General features: G+C 39.6%; 2 protein-coding genes across 2 annotated transcripts in view; one reads left to right on the top strand and one right to left on the bottom strand.

The window, feature by feature from the left end:
- LOC149837839 (signal recognition particle subunit SRP54, chloroplastic-like) overlaps positions 1-23,818 on the top strand; it is a 99,518-nt gene that overhangs the window by 50,181 nt on the left and 25,519 nt on the right. The gene's annotated exons all lie outside the window — the stretch shown is intronic.
- On the bottom strand, positions 13,089-14,402 carry LOC149837841 (uncharacterized). The gene is made up of 2 exons (XM_090006218.1): positions 13,378-14,402; positions 13,089-13,279 (listed from the first exon to the last, which is right to left on the bottom strand). The coding sequence occupies exons 1-2, from the start codon at positions 14,211-14,213 to the stop codon at positions 13,135-13,137; spliced, it is 981 nt and encodes a 326-aa protein (XP_089862344.1). The 5' UTR covers positions 14,214-14,402; the 3' UTR covers positions 13,089-13,134.

Genomic DNA, 23,818 nt, shown 5'->3' with positions numbered 1-23,818 from the left:
CATTTCTTTTTTACCTTGTCAATAAACATGAAAGATGTGATAACATTCATGATGTGCATGAGAGTGACAACGAGGACACTCATGGTGCACATGAGAATGTGAATGAGGGTCTTGATGGCATAGACCTATCTAAAGGCCGTCTTTGAGATGCCATCACTCTTAATTTTGAGTTAATGGTACCTAGATCTAAGATTGATCTTCGAAAAGATTTTGGCTTTCTGCAACTGATCGAACAAATTTTCGATGCCAGGCAACAGGTACTTATTCTTTATTGTAGCCTGGTTGAGCATCCGGTAATCTATGCATAGCCGCAACGATCCATCTTTCTTTTTCACGAACAATACCGGTACTCCTCAAGGCGAAACTGTAACACCCCAAAATTTCGACTTGTGATTTCGAAAACCTTATCGAAAAAAAACCTTTCAAAGATTTAAAGTTTAATATTTAAAAAAAACAACAGCGGAAGACATTTAGAAAGGAACACAAGTCAATAATCCTGGGTACGTTAGCTGAAAAACCATCATTCACATGTACAACATCTTAAAGGAATTTAAGAAATAAGGCAATCGATTAAAATCTGCAGTTTATTACAAAATGAGCATTTTATTCCAAAGTTCAATAAATCTAAGAAAAAACTCCAAAAATCCCAGAGCCAAGCCATCAGCAGAAAGAAGATGAATCTTGATCCACGTTGCACCACGCCATCGGCCGCCAGTGAAGTCCTACTCCTCACCTGCCCATGAAATGGGTCAGTTTCATAACAAACTAGTAGGTGCACGAACAGATAAGTAGAATGAAAATAAAACAGGACATTCATGAGATAAGCAGTTATGATATTTAAGCAATTAAAGCAGTTCTAGTCTATTCTAACAAATGTAATAAGTACAAAGAAAAGCAGTGTAAGTGTCAGCCATCTATATCTATTCCTGAATATATTCTTTAAGTTCTGATATTAACTGTCCTGTGGGTACGCACAGACGCGAAACGTAGAAACAGCCGAGACCGATCCGGGGGTTTATTATGTCAGGTGTTTTCATTAACCCGGATGGCTGACTGAGTCCGCTCCTAAGGGGACGGTCAGTGACCAAGAGAGTAAATCCCCAAAGGCATTCGTGGCCCATGGATGCATCCAACTTCTGCAGAAGTGCCTGGGAGTTACCACCTAGGATAACTTATGGTAATCCCAATTCCCCTAACTCCGATGACTGGGGAAAACCGAGTCTTTTGCCCGTGGGGTGGTTGTTAACAACCTGTCCATCGGAGTCTTTGTACCATCCATCCTCTCCCTTGATGAACCGTGAAGATCGGATGGGTACGACGGGGGTTTCTTAACCGCCGCTCCATCCTACATGCTCTGGTCTATTAGACCCACTCGAGCATCTTGCCTGTGAAGGCGAAAGGTCACCTTTTATGTGATCTCAGCATTTTGCTAACTGCACTCATCGAGGTTGCCACAACCTCATCATCCCACCATCGTAACCCACATGGGACGTACTTGTTCCAAAAGTACGATCGTACCTTCCTAGGGGTACAACTACGATGAGAGGGCAACATAATGGTTTATGATTCTTTCGGTTCATACATAACATGAATTGCTCTCTGAGCAGAGGGGCCTGGGGAGGCCGGTATCATCTCATGGATATCAATAAGGAATTTCTTAATCACTTTGAGATACTGAATGACCTCCCGTACTATTGTATCATACTTTTCTTCAGGTCTAATTACCAAAGCAAATTTGGGGGTTCTCGATAGATAACCTATCACAAGGTTTTATAAATGTCTGTATTATGCTTGGCATGCTCGAATACTAAGAATCAAGAAGTCGCCTCCAAGATTCATCAGGCAATAATCAATAAGGCATTTATAGTAACTTATAACAGTGAGCCAGGCGAAAAGACAGGAATAAGGTCTTTCTAGCAATGAGTCTATTCGTAGAGCTTCAACAATAAGTATGAAATTTCAAAAGAATACAGATGCAGAAACACAACACAGATAATCACCAGTTAGGAAATTCTACGAGTGAGAATGCATGCCAAATAAATTATTCTATCACACAAACCTTATAATTTTATTTCATTCTTACAAACCCATCGTGCGACTTTCCCCTACCTCGGGATGTCGTGCAGCTGCGTGCGTCTACGCGTGTAGATGATACGAGGCTCGGGACGCGGAGCCAGAGCGGGGGGTCCGATGCGAGGTCTGCAACAGTGCTATGTTAATTATAATGCGGAGAAAAAGAAGGACAATCCTGCCTATAGGAAAAAGAGAGGCAGCAGGGGTGTGCCCCTGTTGGCCGAAAACAGACAAGCGGCGGGGGGGACAAGCCCCTGCCAAAACATAGCGTGGCGGCATGGGGCCAACCCCTGCCGACAACCACCAAGTGGCAGGGCTCAGCCCCTGCCAACAGCATGAAATGACAGGGGCTGAGCCCCTGCCAAAAGCACAGGTCGGCAGGGGCCAACCCCTGCCGACAGCAAGAAGATGGCAGGGGGCCAGCCCCTGCCAAAAGCATAGGTCGGCAGGGGCCAACCCCTGCCGACAGCAAGAAGATGGCAGGGGGCCAGCCCCTGCCAAAAGCACAGGTCGGCAGGGGCCAACCCCTGCCGACAGCAAGCAGATGGCAGGGGGGGGCAGCCCCTGCCAAAAGCACAGGTCGGCAGGGGCCAACCCCTGCCGACAGCAAGAAGATGGCAGGGGGCTAGCCCCTGCCAAAAGCATAGGTCGGCAGGGGCCAACCCCTGCCGACAGCAAGAAGATGGCAGGGGCCAGCCCCTGCCAAAAGCACAGGTCGGCAGGGGCCAACCCCTGCCGACAGCAAGAAGATGGCAGGGGGGGTCAGTCCCTGCCAAATGCCACAAGGTGGCAGCAAAGGAAAAAAAAGGGGGGGGGGGTCGCAGGGGCCTCAGGTCTCCTGCCGGCACTCCGGCGATCCCCAGCGAGAGAAGGGGACGACAGGGGCTGCGTAAGCCACCTATCGGGGCCCCGATGGCACAGGGAGGCGGTGGGAGGCCGCGGCAGCGGCTGTGAGCCGCCGGCCGGCCTCCCGGCGAGGTGACAGGGAGGGCGGTGAGGAAGAGAAGAGGGAGGAGAAGATGGAAGAACAGCGTACCTGGGGGTGGTGGCCGGCGTCGGCGGCGGGCGCAACAGGGAAGGAGACCGGCGCGGGGGAGGAAGCTCGAGAGGGGAGGCGTGCCTCCCCTCGCCCTCCAGCGATGCTCATAAAGAGCTCGGGGGGGTGATGAAAGGGGAAACCTCGGTGGGTTTCCCCAATCAACCCGAAAACGAAGGGGGGGAAGAGGGGAGGGGGCAGCGCTCGGGATTCTGCGTCGGGTTACTTAAAACCCTAAAGAAAAAAAAATGGGTCCGGGTCGGGTCCGGACCCGACCCGGCCCGGGTCCAAAACAATTTTTTTTTTTTTAAATGGGGTTTTTACAGAAACACTTGGACAAATGAATCCCTGATCCATCAGCTCTTGCAACTGCTTCTTGAGTTCCTCTAGCTCGGCTGACGCCATCCAATATGGTGCTTTAGAGATTGACGCAGTGCCCTGTAGCAATTTAATCTTGAATTCTATCTCTCAAGGTGGAGGAAGTCCTGATAGCTTTTCCAGGAACACATCTGAAAACTTCTGAATCATTTCCAGATCTTCGATTAAAACAAGCATTGGTTTAGACTGAACGACACTGACTAAGAAGGCAGTGCATCCCTTCTGTAAATAATTATGTGCTTTCAATAAGGATATCATCCGACTCGCAAGGACAAACTTAGAAAACTTGAACTCTACCATAGGAACTCCTGGCGGAGACAACACAACCTTCCCATCGCGGTAAAAGACTTTGGCGTGATACTTGTTTAACCAGTCCATACCTAGTATGACGTCAAATCCCGTCATATCAAGCAAGATCGTATAGGCAGGCAAATGTTGGTTTGCTAAGACTACGTTCAGATCTGGTATGTAGGTTGCACAAACTGTGTTCTTCTCGATCGGGTTGTAAACCCAACATATTGTTCAGGGGTTTTACTGGTATTTGCAATTGTTTAACGAAATTAACAGCAATAAACGAATGTGTGACACCACAATAAAAAAGTACAAAAGTTGCTTGGTTAGCGACCATGATGGTACCTTTAACGAGCTCTTCTTTGGTCAGTTGTTCGACCGTGGTGCCATAAACACGCCCTGGTGCTTTCTTTTGACCGCTCGACTGCGGTTGTTGCTGTTGCTGAGGTGGTTGAGGGGGCTGGTGTAAGAACCACAAATTTTACACTAAAAACTTAAGAATTATGTGGATTTGGGCCTAGGATCCGTTATTGGACCCAAAAGAAAATTTCGGATATTAGAATATTTTAGTAATATTATATAATTAAATATTTAAAGAAATTAAATACTTCAAATACTCGGTTCAGACCCAAGTGGATCCAACCTTTGGGTCCACTGCTGTTTAAGCGACCCGGACCCAAATCAAATTTGGGTCCAGCATTTCGGGTCGTGGTTCGAACCCGGACCCGATCCACCCCCCCCGTTAAAAAATTAAAGAGGGGTTAATAAGGGGGGGCAACCCGATATGGGTTGCCCGATAAAATGCTTTTGAGGGGAAACCCTCTACCCTGCGATAACGAGTGTTAGGGTTCAGCCGAACCCTAACACCTAAGATGATGGGAGGTGGGGAAGCACCCCGCAGCCGCCGGGCTTCCTTCCTTTTTGGAAGGTCACCCACCTACAAAGGGGGACCCGAACCCTTTCTTCTCTCTCTCTCTGTCCCATTCTCTCTCTCACTCTTTTCTACCTTTCTAAACCTCGAAGCTCCCTCCAATCCCAAGCCGCAGCTCGAGGCCTTGCCGTGAAGAGCCGACCTCGCCGGTGGTGGTGCTGCCCAGGCCGACCGACCCCTCCAGTGGATGCCGCAACACCCTCGCCGGAAAATGGTAGGAGTTCAGTACTTTTATTGTTTGGTGTTGAGTGCATCCGGGTATGTGGGTCAGTTGAGAAAGAAAGCTCATTATCGCATGAAGTGGGGTTTGCATTTGGGGGTTTTCCGATGACTGTGGGAAATCACTTCAGACTTGGGGGTTTTGCAATATTAGCATGGAATAAACTCGGATTAGGATTTTTTTTCTAGCTCAATCTTATGTTAAAGAAAGTCCGATTGTTTTTGGATGTATAAAGACTCATAATCAGGGAGTACGATCTGTTTATGTTGGTCATTAGAGTCTATTTCCATCCCTGTTTCATGTGCTGATTTTTGATAAAAATAACAAAGTTTAGAGAATCGGCTATGTTTATGACAGTTGTTAAAGTCTGAGATTTGGGTCTTAAGGTCTCCAACAACCATCTTATCGCTGATCATAAAAACGAACTTCCTGTTGGATGTTGACTTGCCGGAAGGAACACCCAACTTGGTTTGAATTAGTGTAATTGTTATTACTTGCTTAACTGTAGTAGCACCTTAGGGTCAACAAGTAACAGGTTGAATATAGTATGTTGTGTTAATGCGAAAACTGACACTTTGAGGTTGACTACTTTCATGAACTTATGATTTTCGTCCATTTATGCAATGACTATATTCTGCCCAGTGGTACAGGGAAACACATAGTTAGAATGTTTCTTTAGGTCTGGTGGTTGAAATGAGGTTTCATTGTAACCAGCTCAAGATTCATATTTTTAATGATATCTCTAGATTTAATAGTTATTCACAGAGTTATAGATTTGCACATTCAAGCTAAGAATTGAGCAACCGTATGCATAGTAATTTCAAACTGATAATTAGTTATATATGAAACTGTGTAGTAACTTGGAAATTTACATTGATATTTAGTTACCAGTTAAGTTGCACAGTATATAGTAATCTTAATTGATGTTTAGTTGCATATTAAACTGCATAGTAACTAGTAAATTTATATGGATGTTTAGTTATAGAATAAGCTGCAAAGTAACTGGGAAATTTAATGTGAGGATTAGTTGCATAATAAGCTGCATGAAAATTTTTGGTGTTCACTGCATAAGTAGCTTGGGAAGATAAATTGATATTTAGTTGCTGCATAAATTATGTTGGTCAAATTACATATTCCTTAAAATATTCAAATGTTATTATGTGTGCACCATCTAGAAGGTTCGAATGGCCAGTTAGAGGTCTATTCGTCAATATTCCCATGTATGTGAAACTGTGCATTTTTCTGAAGTACTATGTTCAGACCCTACATAATTTCTGAAATTATTAAATAAAAAGAAAAAAAAAAAACTGCATATCGTGGGGGATGTTCAAATGAGGGTGTATTGGGAGAAGTGTATATAGTATTGTCACTGAATCTTAAGACACCAACTGTGCTTTTGCTTGTTGGTCGAGTTTTCAAATACATGCCTTTTTTTTTTATACATGGAGGGGTGGCGGCCATTTACTATTAAAGAATAAAGCAGTAATAATAATAGGGTTTCGACAACCGAATCTATGGGTCGGTTTGTGGTGGACATACGAATGTCCAGCCAGTATATTGAGGGTCTTGCATAGGCCATCGAAGTTATGATGTGAATCCACATGAAAATGAAAAAAAAAATATATATATTGTTGCTTGACTGAGTCAAAGACACCGGAGCAATTTGGGTGGGTTATGCTATCAATATGACAAAGGATTGGGACTGTTCTATAACCTTGGTGAATTGACTAAGGTTGGGATTTTCTACTGCTGTGGTAGTAGAAGGAAGTGGGGTAGATGCCCTGTAATTCGGGAAATAAATTAAATGAAAAGATTAACCCACTCAGTTTTGGGCTTACCTTGGAGAGGGTAGGTGGTACAAAGTTCCGGGGACATGTTTACTGTTTCGAGCTAAAGTGACTCGTTGGTCCCCAGTCCTCGGAGTTGGGGGGACCCAGACTACCAATATGTCCTAGGTGGTAGCTCGTTACTCTTCTGCAGAAGTTAGGGATGCATCCTGTTCTGGTTTTGGCCTTTGGGAGTTTCTCTCGGTCACGGATCGCTCCCTTGGGATTTCAGTCACAGTTAGAATGTTCGGGTTAATAAAACACCTTTGAATAACATACCCCCGAACGTTCTTTTCTGTGATGGTTGCCTCGGCCCGTGTGTACCCACGGGATAAGACAAGATAAACATAAATTAGTACATGTTAGGTATCACCGCGAGTGGAGATACTAGTGAGACCGGTTTATATTTTTCCAGCATGTTCTGAAATTGTGATTAAATGACGCCCTGAAATGAGTAGACATGAGATAATCAAATCCGTATTGGGACTGCTACACGAATGATTGCATGACTGTCATTGTGATGCATAAAATGGTTAATTGCTTAAATACTTGTTTAATTATTATGTTGCATAACATGTTCTAATGCCTTGTTTAATTGTTGTCGTTGCATGAAATGTTTAAATTGCTTAATTATAACTGCTGTATAATCTGCATGCCTGTTTAGATATATGTCGGTTACTGCTGATGCATACTCTACCTTGTGTGATTTTTTAATAAGCTGAAAGATTTACACCTCACATACTAGATTCATGACATACCTGCATTAAGAGTACAGTTTTCCTACTTAGACGTGGTAGTCTAATTCCTATAATTTTTATTATTTTCAGGCACAGAGTAGTTCTATGAGCGACGCAGGATGAGGCGCTGACCAAGACTTGATCTACTTGTTCCCTGGCGGTCCTACTTTCTTTGGGATTGGACAATTTTATTTTGAGACTCATGATGTGAAACTCTGATTCTATTATTTTTGAAATAAGAATAAATGGTGTGATTTGCTTTTACTTTCCTGTATCGTTCTGAAATACTTAACCCTGTAATCATTAGTTGTTTCCGTTTAAAAAAAAAAAAAATCCTCAAAAATCTTGGTTACAATTTCGGGGCGTTACAGCTGGGGCACGTCGCCATTCCGCCTGTGGTCGTCGACTTCTTTCTTGCGATATTCCCGTATATAGTGGCCCATCTTGCCACAATATAGACAACCTCTTGTCTCGCGAGGCCAAGCTTGCCCGCTATGCATCCGTTTGCATTTGGGGCAGACATCACCAGATTGCTGCCTAGGTTGAGGATTACCCTGAGGTCGCTGTCTTTTTTATAGAGGAACATGCTTCTTTGAAGAAGAACGCCTCTTCTTCTCCAAAGCTTGAGTGGCATGCTTCCCAATGCAACGAGACAAAAAAATTGATCACGCCCTTTGCTTTGATACCATGAAAGAAGATAAAGTTCACAATTGAAACTTCAAATAAATATCACAAAGGATCTGAACAAAACACACTCAACAACCAAAATGCTCAAAGGAGTGCACACAAAAAGAGGCAAAAATAATATTTCATTCAAGTGGGATGAAACCCACACAAAAAAGTGATTTTATAAGGGGGTTTTACCCCATATATATAATGCTCACAAGTGGGAGCCAGGAGGGAGTTGTTGGACTCCCAACGGCTCTTAATAGAGTCGTTGGGGGTCCAACAACTCTCAATTACAGGTGCTTTTTGACTTTGGTCAAAAATCACATGTTACTAAAGAGGTCTAAAAAATAGAAGTAAAACCTAACCTAACCTAATTACAATCTAACTAGAATATAACTAACTGTATTACATAATTTACATTACATTTTAACACCCGAAAGCATAAAGGGGGTGGGGTGGGCTCGACTATCAGGTCGAGCCCGAAATCACAAAGGGCGCAGGGGGTGGGCTTAGCAAAACAAAAAGGGGAGTGCGCAACCACCTGGTTGCAGACCGTTCCCTTCAAGAACAGTGCCACTACAAGAGGGCAGGTCGACGGTGTTGAGAAACTCTGTTTTGATGTCACATAATATGATACACTGTCTCATTTGATTTTATATGATATGATAATATGTCCTCTTGAAAAATGTTATATTATGACTGAATATGTTTTGCCATAAATCTAACGAGTATTTGATGCAAGGATATCTAACCCAATAAGGATGGAGACTTCTTGTTCAAGTACAACTATGGTGCAATCATACTCCTTGAAGAAAAAGCTTGATGAGCCATGCATTCCTAAAGTTCAAATAAAGAGATCGGCTACCTCAAGATGAAGACTTTTTTCTTCTTTAGAGTCATATGTAACAGAACCTTCAGGAACTTGCATATTGCATATTACATACTCATTCATAAACACTATATCATAAAAGTATACGATAGTTTCAAAAAGGTCCTTTTTGAAAACCAATAATTGTACCTTCTTACAACCCTTTATGAAAAAGATATTTTGTCATGTAATAATTGTACCTTACACTATATACAAGACAACATGAAAAAGAAATGTAGGAAAAAGACAAAAACATAAAATCGGCTACAAAAGAAAAACAAATATAATATGTTTTTGAAAAGACTTTAGTTACCTTCTTTAAAGAAATGTTTTTTAATATAAGAAGACAAAAACATAAATCGGCTACACAAAAGAAAAACAAATATAATATGTTTTTGAAAAGACTCTAGTTACCTTCTTTAAAGAAATGTTTCTAATACAGGAAGAAGACAAAAACATAAATCGGCTACACAAAAGAAAAACAAATAAAATATGTTTTTGAAAGGACTCTAGTTACCTTTTTACAAAACCATAGAATGTCGACTTACTTGAAGTCATCATTCTCTTTACAAAGCATTAAATACCTCCTGTAACAAATCCTTGTTAATATCCTTCTCAAAGAATGTCGACCTTCTTTTGGTCCTCATTCTCTCTGAAGACTTTGAAAAACACAACATAAAGAAAACACTTGACATGACTATGTACAAATAAATATCTCAAAGCACTCATTGTACTTACACTCATTTAAAGTAAAGAAGTACTTATGTACCTCAAATCATTAATTAGAATAAAGACAAAACTACAACCCAACGTTCAATTTACTATTGTAAGAAATAGACTTTTTACATAAAATATGTATTACCTAAAATATTACAACGACTAGTGTACCCTCTATTTTACTTTTATGGAAAAAGGCATTCTCGAACTTCTCTAAAAGATATTTTTGAAATGACATAACATTTCACATTTCAAAAAGTTACAATTCCAAAATGTAACGACTACTTTTTAAAAGCTATATAAACACACTCAAATAAACTATTCAAACAATGGAATGGAATAGACGTGTGAGCTTACAACGAGAAAAATTCCTATTCGATATTTGAAAAGAGAGCCTTGAAAAAAAAAGAGAAAAAGAAAAGAAAGAAAAGAGAAAAAGTCAAGTCCAGCTCTTTGACAAAGAGTATCCTCTGAGTGACAAACAGAACATTCTGAGAATCCTTCATTCGTGCATTCATATCATTCTGAAGGTTCTATAGGAAGTATTGTAACTCTGTTATTCACTGTATTCCTTCTTTGTTGAAAGAAGTAGACCTCTGTGAAAGAGGGTGTTGCCCTTCTCTGTTGAGAGAAGAAGACCTCTGTGAAAGAGGGTGTTGTCCTTCTCTGTTGAGAGAAGAAGACCTCTATGGAAGAGGGTGTGCTCCTTCTCTGTTGAGAGAAGAAGACCTCTGAGGAAGAGGGTGTTGTACTATTTATCCGGTGACTCGGATGTTATAGTGGAAAGCTCAAGTGGTTTGCTTGGGGACTGGATGTAGGTCTGGATACTGACCGAACCAGTATAAATTCTGTGTTTTATGTGTTGTGCCTTATTGCCTGATTATTTTATTTATCGATCTTTATCGTATTTCACTATTCACCCTCCCTCTAGTGGAATTTCATTTGGTATCAGAGCAGGTTTGCTGGTTTCGACGTAACAAGTATTCCAGCACAAATGACATCTACCTCCTATGCTCGTGATATTGAAGGTCAACACGCATCCCGTCCACCTTTCTTCAATGGCTCCAACTATGGATACTGGAAGTGCAGAATGACTATATTTCTCAAATCCATAGATTTTGCTGTATGGAAAATTGTTGAGCATCCATACACATCTCCATCCGCAGACTATAGCTTATGGTCTGATGAAGAAAAGAAAATGGCAAACCTAAATGCAAAGGCTATGAATGCCTTATATTGTGCCATTGATCAAAACGAATTCAATAGAATATCTATATGTGAATCTGCATATGATATTTGGCATTCTTTGGAAGTTATTCATGAAGGAACCAACAAAGTGAAAGAAGCCAAAATTTCATCTCTTGTTAGAAAATATGAGTTGTTGAAAATGAACAAAGATGAACCCATCACAGAGATGTTTACCAGATTTACCAACATCACCAACGATCTGAAATCTCTGGGTGTAACATATTCCCAGACTGAAAAGGTGAAGAAAATCTTGAGATCTCTCACAACTGATTGGGAGAAAAAGACTACAGCTATTGAAGAAGCTCAAGATTTATCTAAGCTTACTTTGGACGACTTAATAGGCAATCTTATGGCCTATGAAGTCCACATGAAAGAAAGAAGGGAAGAAGAGCAACCAGTAAATAAAACTCTAGCTTTCCCAGCCCTATCTGAGAATGAAGACTCAGATAAAGAATCAGAAATTGCGCTACTTACCAGAAAATTCCAGCGCTTTATGAGAAGGAACCGGCTTCCAAACAGGCACAAGGAAAAAAAAGATCCTAAAGAAGATCCCATGTGCTTTCAGTGTAATAAGCCAGGCCACTTAAGACGTGACTGTCCCCTTCTCAAAAGAAAGTCCAAGACTGAGGAACCAAAGAAGAGGTTCTTCAAGAAAAAGGCTCTGCATGCTCAATGGGATGATTCAGAACCATCCACTAGTGAAGAGTCAAGTGATGATGAAGCCGAAACTGCAAATATGTGCTTCATGGCAAACGAAAGTTCGGTAAGTGAAATCTCTGATTTTTCCTTTGAAGAACTTCTAGATGCTTTTCAAGAACTATTTGAAGAATCTAGAAAATTGAGTTTCAAAAACAAAGATTTAAAATCTGAAAATCTAAAGCTTTCCCAAGAGAATGAAAAACTCAGCAGTGAAAATTTTGAGTTGAAAAAGGAAAATCTTATGCTTATGTCTGAAATTTCTTCTACTAGCTCCAAAACTAAAAATCTGCAAGTAGAAATTTCAGAGCTAAAAAGTAAAACTGAGAACCTCATGAAAACGGTTTTCAAGTTTACTAAAGGTAAAGAGAACTTGGATAAACTCTTATCCTCTCAGAAAGTCTCTTTTTACAAGAATGGTATTGGCTACTCTCATTTCAAAAAGCCTTCTTGTATGAATCAAAAGACCACGTTTGTGAAAAGTTCATCTGAACCAAATAAGGAGTATTATAATGATAATCTTTTTAACTCCTCTAAAGATATAGACAAACCCAAATCCAAATGGATATGGGTTCCAAAGTCTAACAAAAAAGGACCCGATTGGGTACCAAAAAAGAGATTTACTTAATGTTTTGCAGGCTCCAAAGAAGAAGAACAGATGGATACTAGATAGTGGATGTTCAAAGCACATGACAGGACATCCAGACCTTTTTGTTGTTCTTCATCATAAAGAAGGAGGAACCGTCACCTTTGGAGATAACAACAAAGGTTTGATAATTGGTATTGGTAATATTGGTAACATAGATAAACCTCTTATCAAAGACGTTCTCCTTGTTAAAGGCTTAAAACAGAACCTACTAAGTATCAGTCAAATGTGTGACACAGGTTATAATGTTAGCTTTAATCATGATGCATGCCTCATAGCAGACACCAATGAAAACATCATCTTAAAAGGTATAAGAAAGAATAATATATATGAACTATACCTAGAAAACATCACAGAACATTGTCTTATAGCTAATAATGACTCTCAACATTTATGGCACTTGAGAATGGGTCATGTAAATTCTAATTACATGTCTAAATTAGCTAAAAACTATGTCACATGGGTGCGGGTGCGGGTGCGGGTGCGGGTGCGGGGATTCGGCACTTCCAAAAAACCCGGGTGCGAGGGTGCGGCAGGGGCAAAAATGTAAAAAAAAATTATATATATATATATATATATATATAAAATTTTGAAGTTTTAACAATTTAACATTTAACAGTAAACATTGTCATAAACTCATAATATGATTCATCATGCATGCAGTATATCAACCTAAATATCAAATTATCAATCAAATAAGTAAAGCAATTACATAAATCGACCTAAATATCAATCAAATAAGTATGCATAAAAGAACTAAATTGCATACCAAAGTAGATCCTGATGAAGTAATGGATGCTAATAATTTTCTTCTTCATCATCAAATGCATCATTAGAAGGAATACTGGGCTCAGCTAAATCCATGTTTGTTACGTTGAATTCATGTTCTCCCTCGAAGTCACACTCTTCTGGGTTTACATCCCAAAATTTGGATGTTCCTTGTCTGCATTATAAACCCAATTTGAAAATGATAAATACAATACAAGTATATTTAAATGAAAACTAAGAAATAATCAAATAACTAAGAGAGCAAATTAGTACCTGTATTCATCATTGCTTCGCGAAAGTAATCGAAGATTTGAATGAACATATACTAAATCCTCTGCACGCTTGCTGGTGAGTTTATTTCTCTTCATGTTGTGGATTTGAGAATATGTGCTCCAATTTCTTTCACAACAAGATGAACTAGCAGGCTGCGATAGCAATCTTAATGCAAGACGTTGCAGAAGAGGTGTTTCCGATCCAAATGTTGACCACCATGTGATAGGATCTATATTATCTTCTTCTCTCGCGAATAATGCCGGTGCATATAATCTCGAAGATGAAAATTTTCCAAACTCTTGTGTGACTTGATGTAGAAGATGTGCTTCTGGAAAAAGTCTTGTCATACACATATTTCTATGTCTTGATAGCTCTGGGTCTAAATTTGGAGGGACACGACCAATACCACCAGCCCGCCACTTATTTGCATAATATTTTGGATTAAGAGAATGTGCCATGCAATGCAAAGGAGTGTTGCTCTTATCCCATCTTCTGACTAAAATTGAATGAATATGATTAAAAAAATCTGAATCATCCAATGCAGGATTTTTTTCTTCATGCATGAAAACTATAGCTTGTATTTTTTCAATCATATTATCCCACATTTCATAAACTCTGTGAAGCATGGGCTCATCCTTATCAACTTCTCTTAACATTTCCCAAATAGGTTGCGTAAATTGAAAGAAGTATACCACTCTGTCCCAAAACTCATCATCAAGAATGAATTTCTTAATTTCTTGAGCCTTCATATCATCATCAACACGATAGAATGTCCAATTTTCATCAGTCACCATGTTAATCAAAGCATTCTTCACTCTTTTAATCCTCTTCATCATCACAATGATGGACGCAAAACGTGTTTCAGCGACCTTCAACAATTTCAAATCAGAATGCCTATTAAATATAGCATTAGCACGATGGTGGTTAACAACAAAATTCCTAATGCTTTTGACATTTCTTTCTAAATCTTCAATCCATGAACATAAAGCATATGCTTGCGAATTTTCTTCTTCTTTGGGGTTGCATATGCTCTTTAGGGCTAGATTTAAGCTGTGTGCTACACAGGGAGTCCAAAAAATTTGAGGGTACTCACTCTCCAAACTCAACGCTGCACTTTTACAAACCGAAGCGTTGTCTGTAATGATTTGTACCACTTTCTGATCACCCACTTCTTTTATCACTTCTATAAACAATCCCTTCAAATACTCTGCATTTTTATATTCCCCAGATGCATCAACTGCTTTCAAGAATATTGGGCCACTAAGCGAACAAACAATGAAATTGATTAATGGACGCCTTTGAATATCTGTCCATCCATCAGACACAATGAAAACTCCATTTTGCTCCCATGAATATTTTTTAATTTCTAGCAACCTCTCCACGTTTGCCCTCTCTTCTGCAAGAAGTGTGGTTCGTATTTTTTCTGAACTTGGAGGCACATAACCACTCAAATTACAATTTGCCAAGGATGTTACTAAATCCTTCCAATAAGGATTTCTAGCCGCATTAAATGGGAGTGAACCAGAATAAAAGTACCTCCCAACTTTTCTATCCAATTCTTCTCTTCCATATGTATTGAATGCTGCTTGTATCGTTCCTCTACCTCCTAGATTGACTTTTCTTTTTTTTTTCAGCATCTTCTTGGTGGCTTGCAAATGGCACACTGAGTGCAGAAGAATCGGCCATTGCCTTTCTCTTCTCATATTCTTCTTGTATTTTCTTGTATTGCCTTCGCATTGCCTCATCAACTTTTCTGCAAGCTGAAATGCCATGTCCTGGTATCTTCAACAAATGAGCCTTCACTCTTGTGTAAGACCCAACAAAATCTTTTTCGCAGAGCTTGCATCGAAATCTTTTGTTTCCACCACCTCCTTCTCCAGTTTTTGCAAGTTTATCTACATGTACCCATAGTGGCCCCACATCATCAATCCCACTGCAACTATCAGCAAAACTAGCAGCAGAACTCACATGTTGGGATGAGGATGACGCAAGTCCTTTCCCTTTATCCGTCATTTTTATCCTGAAAACACAAAAAAAAAATACATTACAATTTTCAAATCAATTCGAAAATACAGGGAGAAGGGGGGGCTCAGCCCCTCCCCTGCCAACCCAACAAGAGAGCGAGCGCGAGGGGGGCTCGGCCCCTCCCCTGTCGACCCAAAAAAAAAAAACTGATGGGGGAGGGGCTCGGCCCCTCCCCTGTCGACCCAAAGAAAAAAAAAGATGGGGGAGGGGCTCGGCCCCTCCCCTGTCGACCCAAAGAAAAAAACATATGGGGGAGGGGCTCGGCCCCTCCCCTGTCGACCCAAACAAAAAAAAAAACAGATGGGGGAGGGGCTCGGCCCCTCCCCTGTCGACCCAAAAAAAAAAAAAAGATGGGGGAGGGGCTCGGCCCCTCCCCTGTCGACCCAAAAAAAAAGAAAACTGATGGGGGAGGGGCTCGGCCCCTCACTTGTCGACCCAAAAAAAAAAAAACAGATGGGGGAGGGGTTCGGCCCCTCGCCTGTCGACCCAAAAAAAAAGAAAACTGATGGGGGAGGGGCTCGGCCCCTCCCCTGTCGACCCAAAAAAAAAAGAAAACTGATGGGGGAGGGGCTCGGCCCCTCCCCTGTCGACCTAAAAAAAAAAAAAACTGATGGGGGAGGGGCTCGGCCCCTCCTCTGTCGACCCAAAAAAAAAAAAAACAGATGGAGGAGGGACTCGGCCCCTCCCCTGTCGACCCAAAAAAAAGAGGTAGATGGGGGAGGGGCTCGGCAACTCCTGTGCCGAAAAATGAGGGAGCAGGGGAGGCTCAACCCCTCCCCTGCCGACCCAACAAGAGACCGAGAGAGGGGGCGGGTGCTCGGCCCCTCCCCAGCCGACCCAAGAAGACAGTGAGAGACATACCTGCGAGCCGAGAGGAGGAGCCGAGAGGAGGAGTCTGGGAGGCGGTGCTGGGGGCGGCGGCGCTGGGGGCGGCGATGGGAGAGCTCGAGCTCTGGGGGAGAGAGAGGAGAGATTAGGGCAAAAAATTTTTTTTGCCCTAATCCTCCTTTTCATCGGGGGGGGGGGAATTTTTTTTTCGCCCAAAAATTTGGACAAAAATGACCCTGGGTGCGTTGACCGCACCTAGGGTCGTGTTGACCGCACCCGGTGCCGCACGCGATCCCGCGTCGCGTCGCGTCGACGCGGGTGCGGCACCTGTTTTGCCGAGTCCCTGTGACATAGGCTAAAAATAAGTTAGTACGTGGGTTACCCAAAATTTCTTTTAAAAAGGATTACTTTTGTGATGCATGTCAATTAGGAAAATTATCAAAATCATCTTTCAAATCAAAAAATATCATTTCAAGTAAAAGACCTTTAGAGCTTCTCCACCTAGATCTTTTTGGTCCTTCTAGAGTAGCTAGTCATAATCACAATAAATACGTTTTTGTTATTGTAGATGACTACTCAAGATTTACTTGGGTAATATTTTTGAAAAACAAAAGTGACACGTTTTGTCAATTTGAAATCTTATGTAAAAAATTACAAAACGAAAAATCTTGTTCTATTGTTAAAATCCGTAGTGACCATGGAGGAGAATTTGAAAATGAACTTTTTGAAAATTTTTGTAACTTGCATGGTATTTCTCATAACTTTGCCTTTCCTAGAGCTGCACCTCAAAATGGTGTAGTAGAAAGAAAGAATAGAACCCTTCAGGAATCTGCCAGGACTATGCTCCAACACAATAATCTTGCTAAATCTTTTTGGGCAGAAGCTGTTAATACTGCATGCTACATAACAAATAGAGTTCTCATTAGACCCTTATTAAATAAAACTCCCTATAAACTATTCTATGACAGAACTCCAAGAATAGACTATTTTAAAGTCTTTGGATGTAAATGCTTTATCCTAAACACAAAAGATAGCCTGGATAAGTTTGATGCTAAATCTGTTGAAGGCATATTCTTAGGATATTCGAGTCATAGTAAAGCATACATAGTTTTCAATAAGAGTCATAATACTATTGAAGAATCTATGCATGTTAGTTTTTGTGAATCTATTGATCAATCTGTTCATAAACAAACTAATGATGATGATGTTGAAAGTACAAATTTATTTTTAGATAACACAGCTAAGTCTAATGAAGATGATCATCAAAGAACCTTTGTCGATATCAAAGATCATCCTCAAAAGCAGATTTTGGGAGAACTAACAAAGGGGGTTCAAACTAGAGCTCAGCTAGAACGGATTGCAAACATGGCATTCATTTCTCAACTTGAACCAAAGAAGATTGATGAAGCCATCATTGATGAGTTCTGGATGCTAGCCATGACTGAAGAACTGAATCAATTCCAAAGAAATGATGTTTGGGATCTTGTACCTAGACCAAAGGATCATCCAATCATTAGGACAAGATGGATCTTCAGAAACAAGCTAGACGAAACAGGTAATGTTATAAGAAACAAGGCCAGACTAGTAGCTCAAGGATACAACCAGGAGGAAGGTATTGATTTTGATGAAACATTTGCTCTTTTGCTAGACTTGAATCTATTAGAATGTTTTTAGCATATGCAAGCTATATGGATTTAAATTATATCAAATGGATGTTAAAAGTGCTTTCTTAAATGGTTTTATAAATGAAGAAGTTTATGTAAAACAACCTCCAGGATTTGAAAATGAACAATACCCAGATCATGTTTTTAAACTCAAACGTGCTTTATACGGTTTAAAACAAGCACCTCGTGCTTGGTATGATAGACTTAAAACCTTTCTATTAAAAACTGGTTTTTCTGTTGGCAAAGCAGACTCTACATTATTTGTTAAAGTAGTGAATAATCATACCCTAATTGTTCAAATATATGTCGACGATATCATCTTTGGATCTTCTAACAGCACTCTTTGTGAAGAATTTTCTAAGTCCATGCAGAAAGAATTTGAAATGTGTATGATGGGAGAACTCACCTACTTTCTTGGACTGCATATTAAGCAAACCAAGGATGGAGTTTTCATCAATCAATCTAAGTATGCTCGTGAACTTCTGAAGAGGTTCAACATGAACTCAACTGCTTCAAAATCTACTCCTATGAGCACTACTACTGTTTTGGACAAAGATAAAGATGGTAAGTCTGTTGATACAAATGTATACCGAGGTATGATAGGATCACTTCTTTATTTAACTGCTAGCCGTCCAGATATTATGTTCAGTGTTTGCTTGTGTGCTAGATTTCAGTCAAATCCAAAAGAATCACATCTTAAAGCTGTAAAAAGAATAATGAGATATTTAAAAGACAGTTGATTTTGGATTATTCTATTCAAAATCCTCTACATTTGATCTAATCTCATACAACGATGCTGACTTTGCTGGAAGTAAATCTGACAGAAAAAGCACAAGTGGAACATGTCATATGCTAGGGCACTCATTAGTATCATGGTTCAGTAAGAAACAAAACTGTGTATCCTTATCAACTACTGAAGCCGAATACATTGCTGCTAGCCTAGCTTGTACTCAAGTTATCTGGATGAAACAAACCTTAAAAGATTTTGGTTTAAATTTTGAAAATACAACTATTTTCTGTGATAATACGAGTGCTATAAACTTATCTAAGAATCCTATTTTACACTCACGAACTAAGCACATTCAAATAAGACACCACTTCTTAAGAGAACAAGTCTTAAACAACATAATCAAACTAGAATTCATACCCACTAATCAACAGTTAGCAGACATATTCACTAAACCATTGAAACATGAAGACTTTACACGAATTAGAAGAGAACTAGGAATATGCAAACTAAGTGACTTATAAATTAATCACACTTATTATAATACTTCTTATAAGTTTTGTTAAAATCTTATTTTAAATAGCTTTTCTTCTTATCGATTTTTGTTAGTCAAACTAGGTTTCCATATTCACGTATACATTAAACTCTTATAAGACACATGCTTTATGTCTTTCAACTTGTCATCTTTCAAGTACACATCCATTATGACTCCTTGTCCTATCTCCTTTCACTCATATCCATAAAAACCAATTATATTAAAAGCTATCACAACATCTCATAACTCCTTTATTATTTTTGTCCTTTTGTGAAAACTTCTCTTACGATAAATTGTTTCACCTTTCTACTTGATAACATATTAGTTTATGAGAACTCATGCTTTTCATTAGTTAAAATCGAATGATTACTTTTTTTTTGTTCTTTTACCTTTTTCTAAAAGATCTAGTTGCTATGTTCTCACGTAATTTTTTTTGCTATATCATTTGTTATATCATAGATTACGTACACTCTATTATATCTCACGTAAATTTTTACTATATCATCTTTTATATCATAGCCTAACGAACTATCTATTATCACCTCTTTATGTTTTACATCTTTTGCAAAAAGTATCATAAAAACACTTGTACTCCACCCATTAGTACATTTTGTATCACCTTTTTTATCTATCTCTCTCTCTTTATATTATACGTAGCTCCTTCTCATATATTTTATATCTCTCTCCAATCGAGTTTCTTTAAAAATATGTTTATCAAATAAACATTAATTCATGTCAATCATAACTTTATTTTATGTCTTTCATCTCATATCAATCATGAATTTTTCTCTTGTTTTTTATTCCTATCCTACTCGAAAATCCATATATGTCATCTCACTTTTCTTTATGTCTACTTTTACTCCTTCCACGCATATCCATAAAAATACTTCCTATAAAAAGAATTATTACTCTTCACTCATGAATATCTTTTTGTCTCATCATCTCTCTTACCACTATTCAAAGTCAAAGTGTGTCCTCATATTTACGTATACTCATAAAAATTACAAATATGAAAACACATTAATCATGACACATTTTTTTAAGTCATTCTTTTCTTTCAAAATGTCATATCTTTCAAAGTACACATCACATGATCACCCTATGACCTATTTCCATAAAAACTATTTCTATATTAAATAAGCAATCATGACATTTCTTTCCATCCGTGACCATGCCTCTCTCTTACATTGTATATCTCTCTAAAATCGAGAATCATTAAAGTCTTGTATCCAAGCAAAACTTTATTTATTCTAACTCTACTTTATGTCATATCTAAATCAAGTAAATGTTGTCCTTTATAACCTTTCTCTCTTCTCTACATATCCGTATCATCTTTTTATATCTTTCACTCTCCTTTTCACGCTTATCCATATATATAAATAAAAACTATTATTGCCTCTCACTCATACCCCATGGGTTGTCCTATTCTAAACTCTCCATTCACGAATTTAGAATACCTCCACATAAAGTAAAAAGTTGCTTGTTTTATTAGGCCATTATTTTCAAAAATCATTCACTCTTTTTACTTCAACATGACACCCCATACCAGAGTTACCGGAAACGCCTATAGAATAGGGGAAGCGCGCTTCCCCGGGACGCGTTTCGGAAGCGCGAAACGCAGCGCTTCCGAAACGCGAGGGGAAGCGCAGGTTCAATTGAGGAAGCGCGTCCCCCTTTAAAGGGGTACGCGTACCTCTTTAAAGGGGTACGCGTACCCTTTTAAAGGGGTACGCGTACCCCTTTAAAGAGGTACGCGTCCCCCTTTAAAGAGGTACGCGTACCCCTTTAAAGGGGGACGCTATTATGGAAAGGTCGAGTTTGCCCTTAATTTTTTTTTTTTACACATGAATTTATATTTTTTACCGAGGTTAAAATGGGTATTTTATAAAACCCGTGAAAAAATAAAATCAAAAGGGGCTTAGGGTTTTGTTTTTTCACGCGTTTTGACTCCTCTCTCTCTCTCTCTCTCTCTCTCTCGAGTTTTCGGCGAGCTCCGAGTTCCGGCGACCTCAAAAAATTCCGGTGGCCTCCACCGACTTCCGAAGATGAAGATGTTCACCTTCAGGTACGCTATCCCCCTCTCTCACGCTCTGTCACTCTCTCTATCTCTCTGTCGTGCGAGCTCCCCTCCACCAGTGGGATCCAATAGGGTAGTTTTGGGGAAAGTGATCAAATTCAAGGGTTTCTTTTTTCTTTCTCGGTGTAGATCTATCGCAGGGTTTTTTTTTTCGGGGTGTATATCTGTCCGTGACTCTCTCATGGCTGCTGGTGGCTGAGGCAAGGGCACCCCCCATGTCTCGCACTTCTTCTTCATGGTGCTGGTGCTGGTGCCGGGTGGAGACAGAGGAACACCCTCTATCTTCCGCCCCCTCTTTTCCTCACAGTGGGCGATAGGGACAGAGGGTGGCCCTATGTCCTCCCCCCTTTCTCCCTTTTTTCAGACGATGTTGACAACCACTGTGGTTTTTGACTCGTCTATTTCTCATAACTATCAAGGGTTTTTTTGTTACTGTAGATCAAGGGTTTGTTTGTAGTTTTTTTAGTTTCTGATTCATTATCGCAGCCGTTTTTTTTATTCATTCTGCATGAAGCAGTGGGTTGTTTTTTATTGTCTCCATGATACTAGTCTATTGATAGCGTAAGCAATGTAATATTAACTTCTTATCTAAACAGATGGTATGCATTCGTCACAAAACTTTTCTGATATAGCTGGATTGTTAATTTGCATTGGCCATTATGTGCTGTAGCTTCTTATTTAACTCTTCAGTTGTTTATGATATGATGGTGATAATGTATGTGGAAGTTCATTTTATACTTCATCAGTTGGCAAAGAAAATCAGTGCACCGGATGGGGTGGAAGTATCATTAGAGATAACATGATATTGTTGATGGTTTTAATGATCTTAACTATTCTACACTGATGAATAATTTTTTTACTAATTGGTGTATAACGGGTATAATATGCAATATTATTGTTTTATTGGAGAGCATTTGAGTGTGCTGTTCCCACATTTTAAAAGCTATTTCTTCAGTCCGATGTACAGTGAGAGGCTGAGAGCTGCTGGAGGATGTGAGCTGGTGCCTGGTACAAATAGTAAATGAACATTATCATGAAGAAGATAACTGTAATGATTTAGAACCTCAGTTCTAAGTCTATTGTCTCAGAGATCAATGTTTGCCAAGGCTGGTAGCACTTTAATGTTCTCCATTTGTGCAAAATTAAGTTGATGGGTACTTGGAGAATTTCCCAATGAGTCGGGTATTGAACTTTAGTGGAGTCCTGAAAGAAAACTGGATTTATATGTTCTTGATCTGATTTAGCAGTTCAATCAAACTATTCTCGCTCTCTATATTCTCAGTTATTTATGTTGCTTGTTTCTTATTAGAACTTGAAGTGCCTGTTTGAGTATTTAGTTCAGTGATAGTCAGATTGCACGTAATTTCCCCCCCTTTTTTAGCTTAGTCTTTTGTTTACATCCCCATGCTTTGTGTTCTTCACTCTCCATTATTTACTGTTAATAATAGCTTTTTTTAAGTGTTTTAGGTTGATTCTGATACTTTTATGATGCAGATATATTTGCATGTTCTTTGCTTCATTAATGACCATCTCAAGCTATGATCACGATAATTCTGATGACGATGACGATTCTTTGTACAATTTGGAGCATGAATCATCTAGTGGTGTTGGGAAGGGCAAGAAGAGGTCTTCTGCTTGTCCATATCAGTTTGAGGACCGAAACGAAAATTGTTTTGATGAGGAAGATGAAGAAGAATATGACTTGGATGACTACTATTCTGAAGATGACCAAGATGATGAACCACCTAGCATGCATAAAACAACAGTGTTATGGCGCCATGTATTGAAACAAAAGAAGAGTGGGCAAGGAAAGCAAGGTGGAACCCAAGTTTTTATGTGCAGGCACTGCAAAAATATTTATCATGGGTCATATACTCGAGTTTTTGCACATCTCATGGGATCTCCAAAGGGACAAAGTGTTGGGATTGCCTTTTGCCCTGAAGTTGCAAAAAATGCAAAATTGGCAAAAAAAATTAAGAGGCAAGTTCGTCGAGTGGAGGTTTCATCAAGTGCATTTGAGTTGAGGAGATCAAGAATTGATACTCCAAAGAAGCCTATTAGTATTACTACATCATCTAGTGGAAGCCGAAAAACAGTTGATATTCGTGATACCTTTAAAAAGGTAGAAAGAGATGATGTAGATCACAAAATTATCAGATTTTTGTGTGCAAATGACATACCTTTCAATGTGCTTCGATCACCATATTGGGAAGAGATGATATCTGCAGTTAGTAAAGTGCCCGGATATAAACCCCCATCATATGAAAAAGCGCGAACAACGTTGCTTGACAGTGAGAAAGAGTGTGTTCACAGGGAGTTAAATGAATTTCGAGAAAAGTTTGAGGAGTTTGGAGTTTCCATTGTCTCAGACGGTTGGACAAATATCAAGAACAAACACTTGATAAATATACTTGCCTCAAACTGTTTTGGCTCGATGTTCTTATATGCAAGCGATTTTTCTAATGTGCAACAGTCAGCTGCAAACATTGCCGAGTTTTTGAAAACGGGATTTAAACTTGTGGGGCCTTCTAATGTAGTGCAAGTGATTACAGACAATGCAGCAAATTGCAAGTTAGCAGGTGAAG

The sequence above is a fragment of the Nuphar pumila genome, chromosome 5 (assembly GCF_984573655.1).
Source record: "Nuphar pumila chromosome 5, dmNupPumi1.hap1.1, whole genome shotgun sequence".
Lineage (NCBI taxonomy): Eukaryota > Viridiplantae > Streptophyta > Magnoliopsida > Nymphaeales > Nymphaeaceae > Nuphar > Nuphar pumila.
The sequence above is the reverse complement of the archived record's forward strand: the minus strand, read 5'-3'. Positions and strand labels throughout refer to the sequence as shown.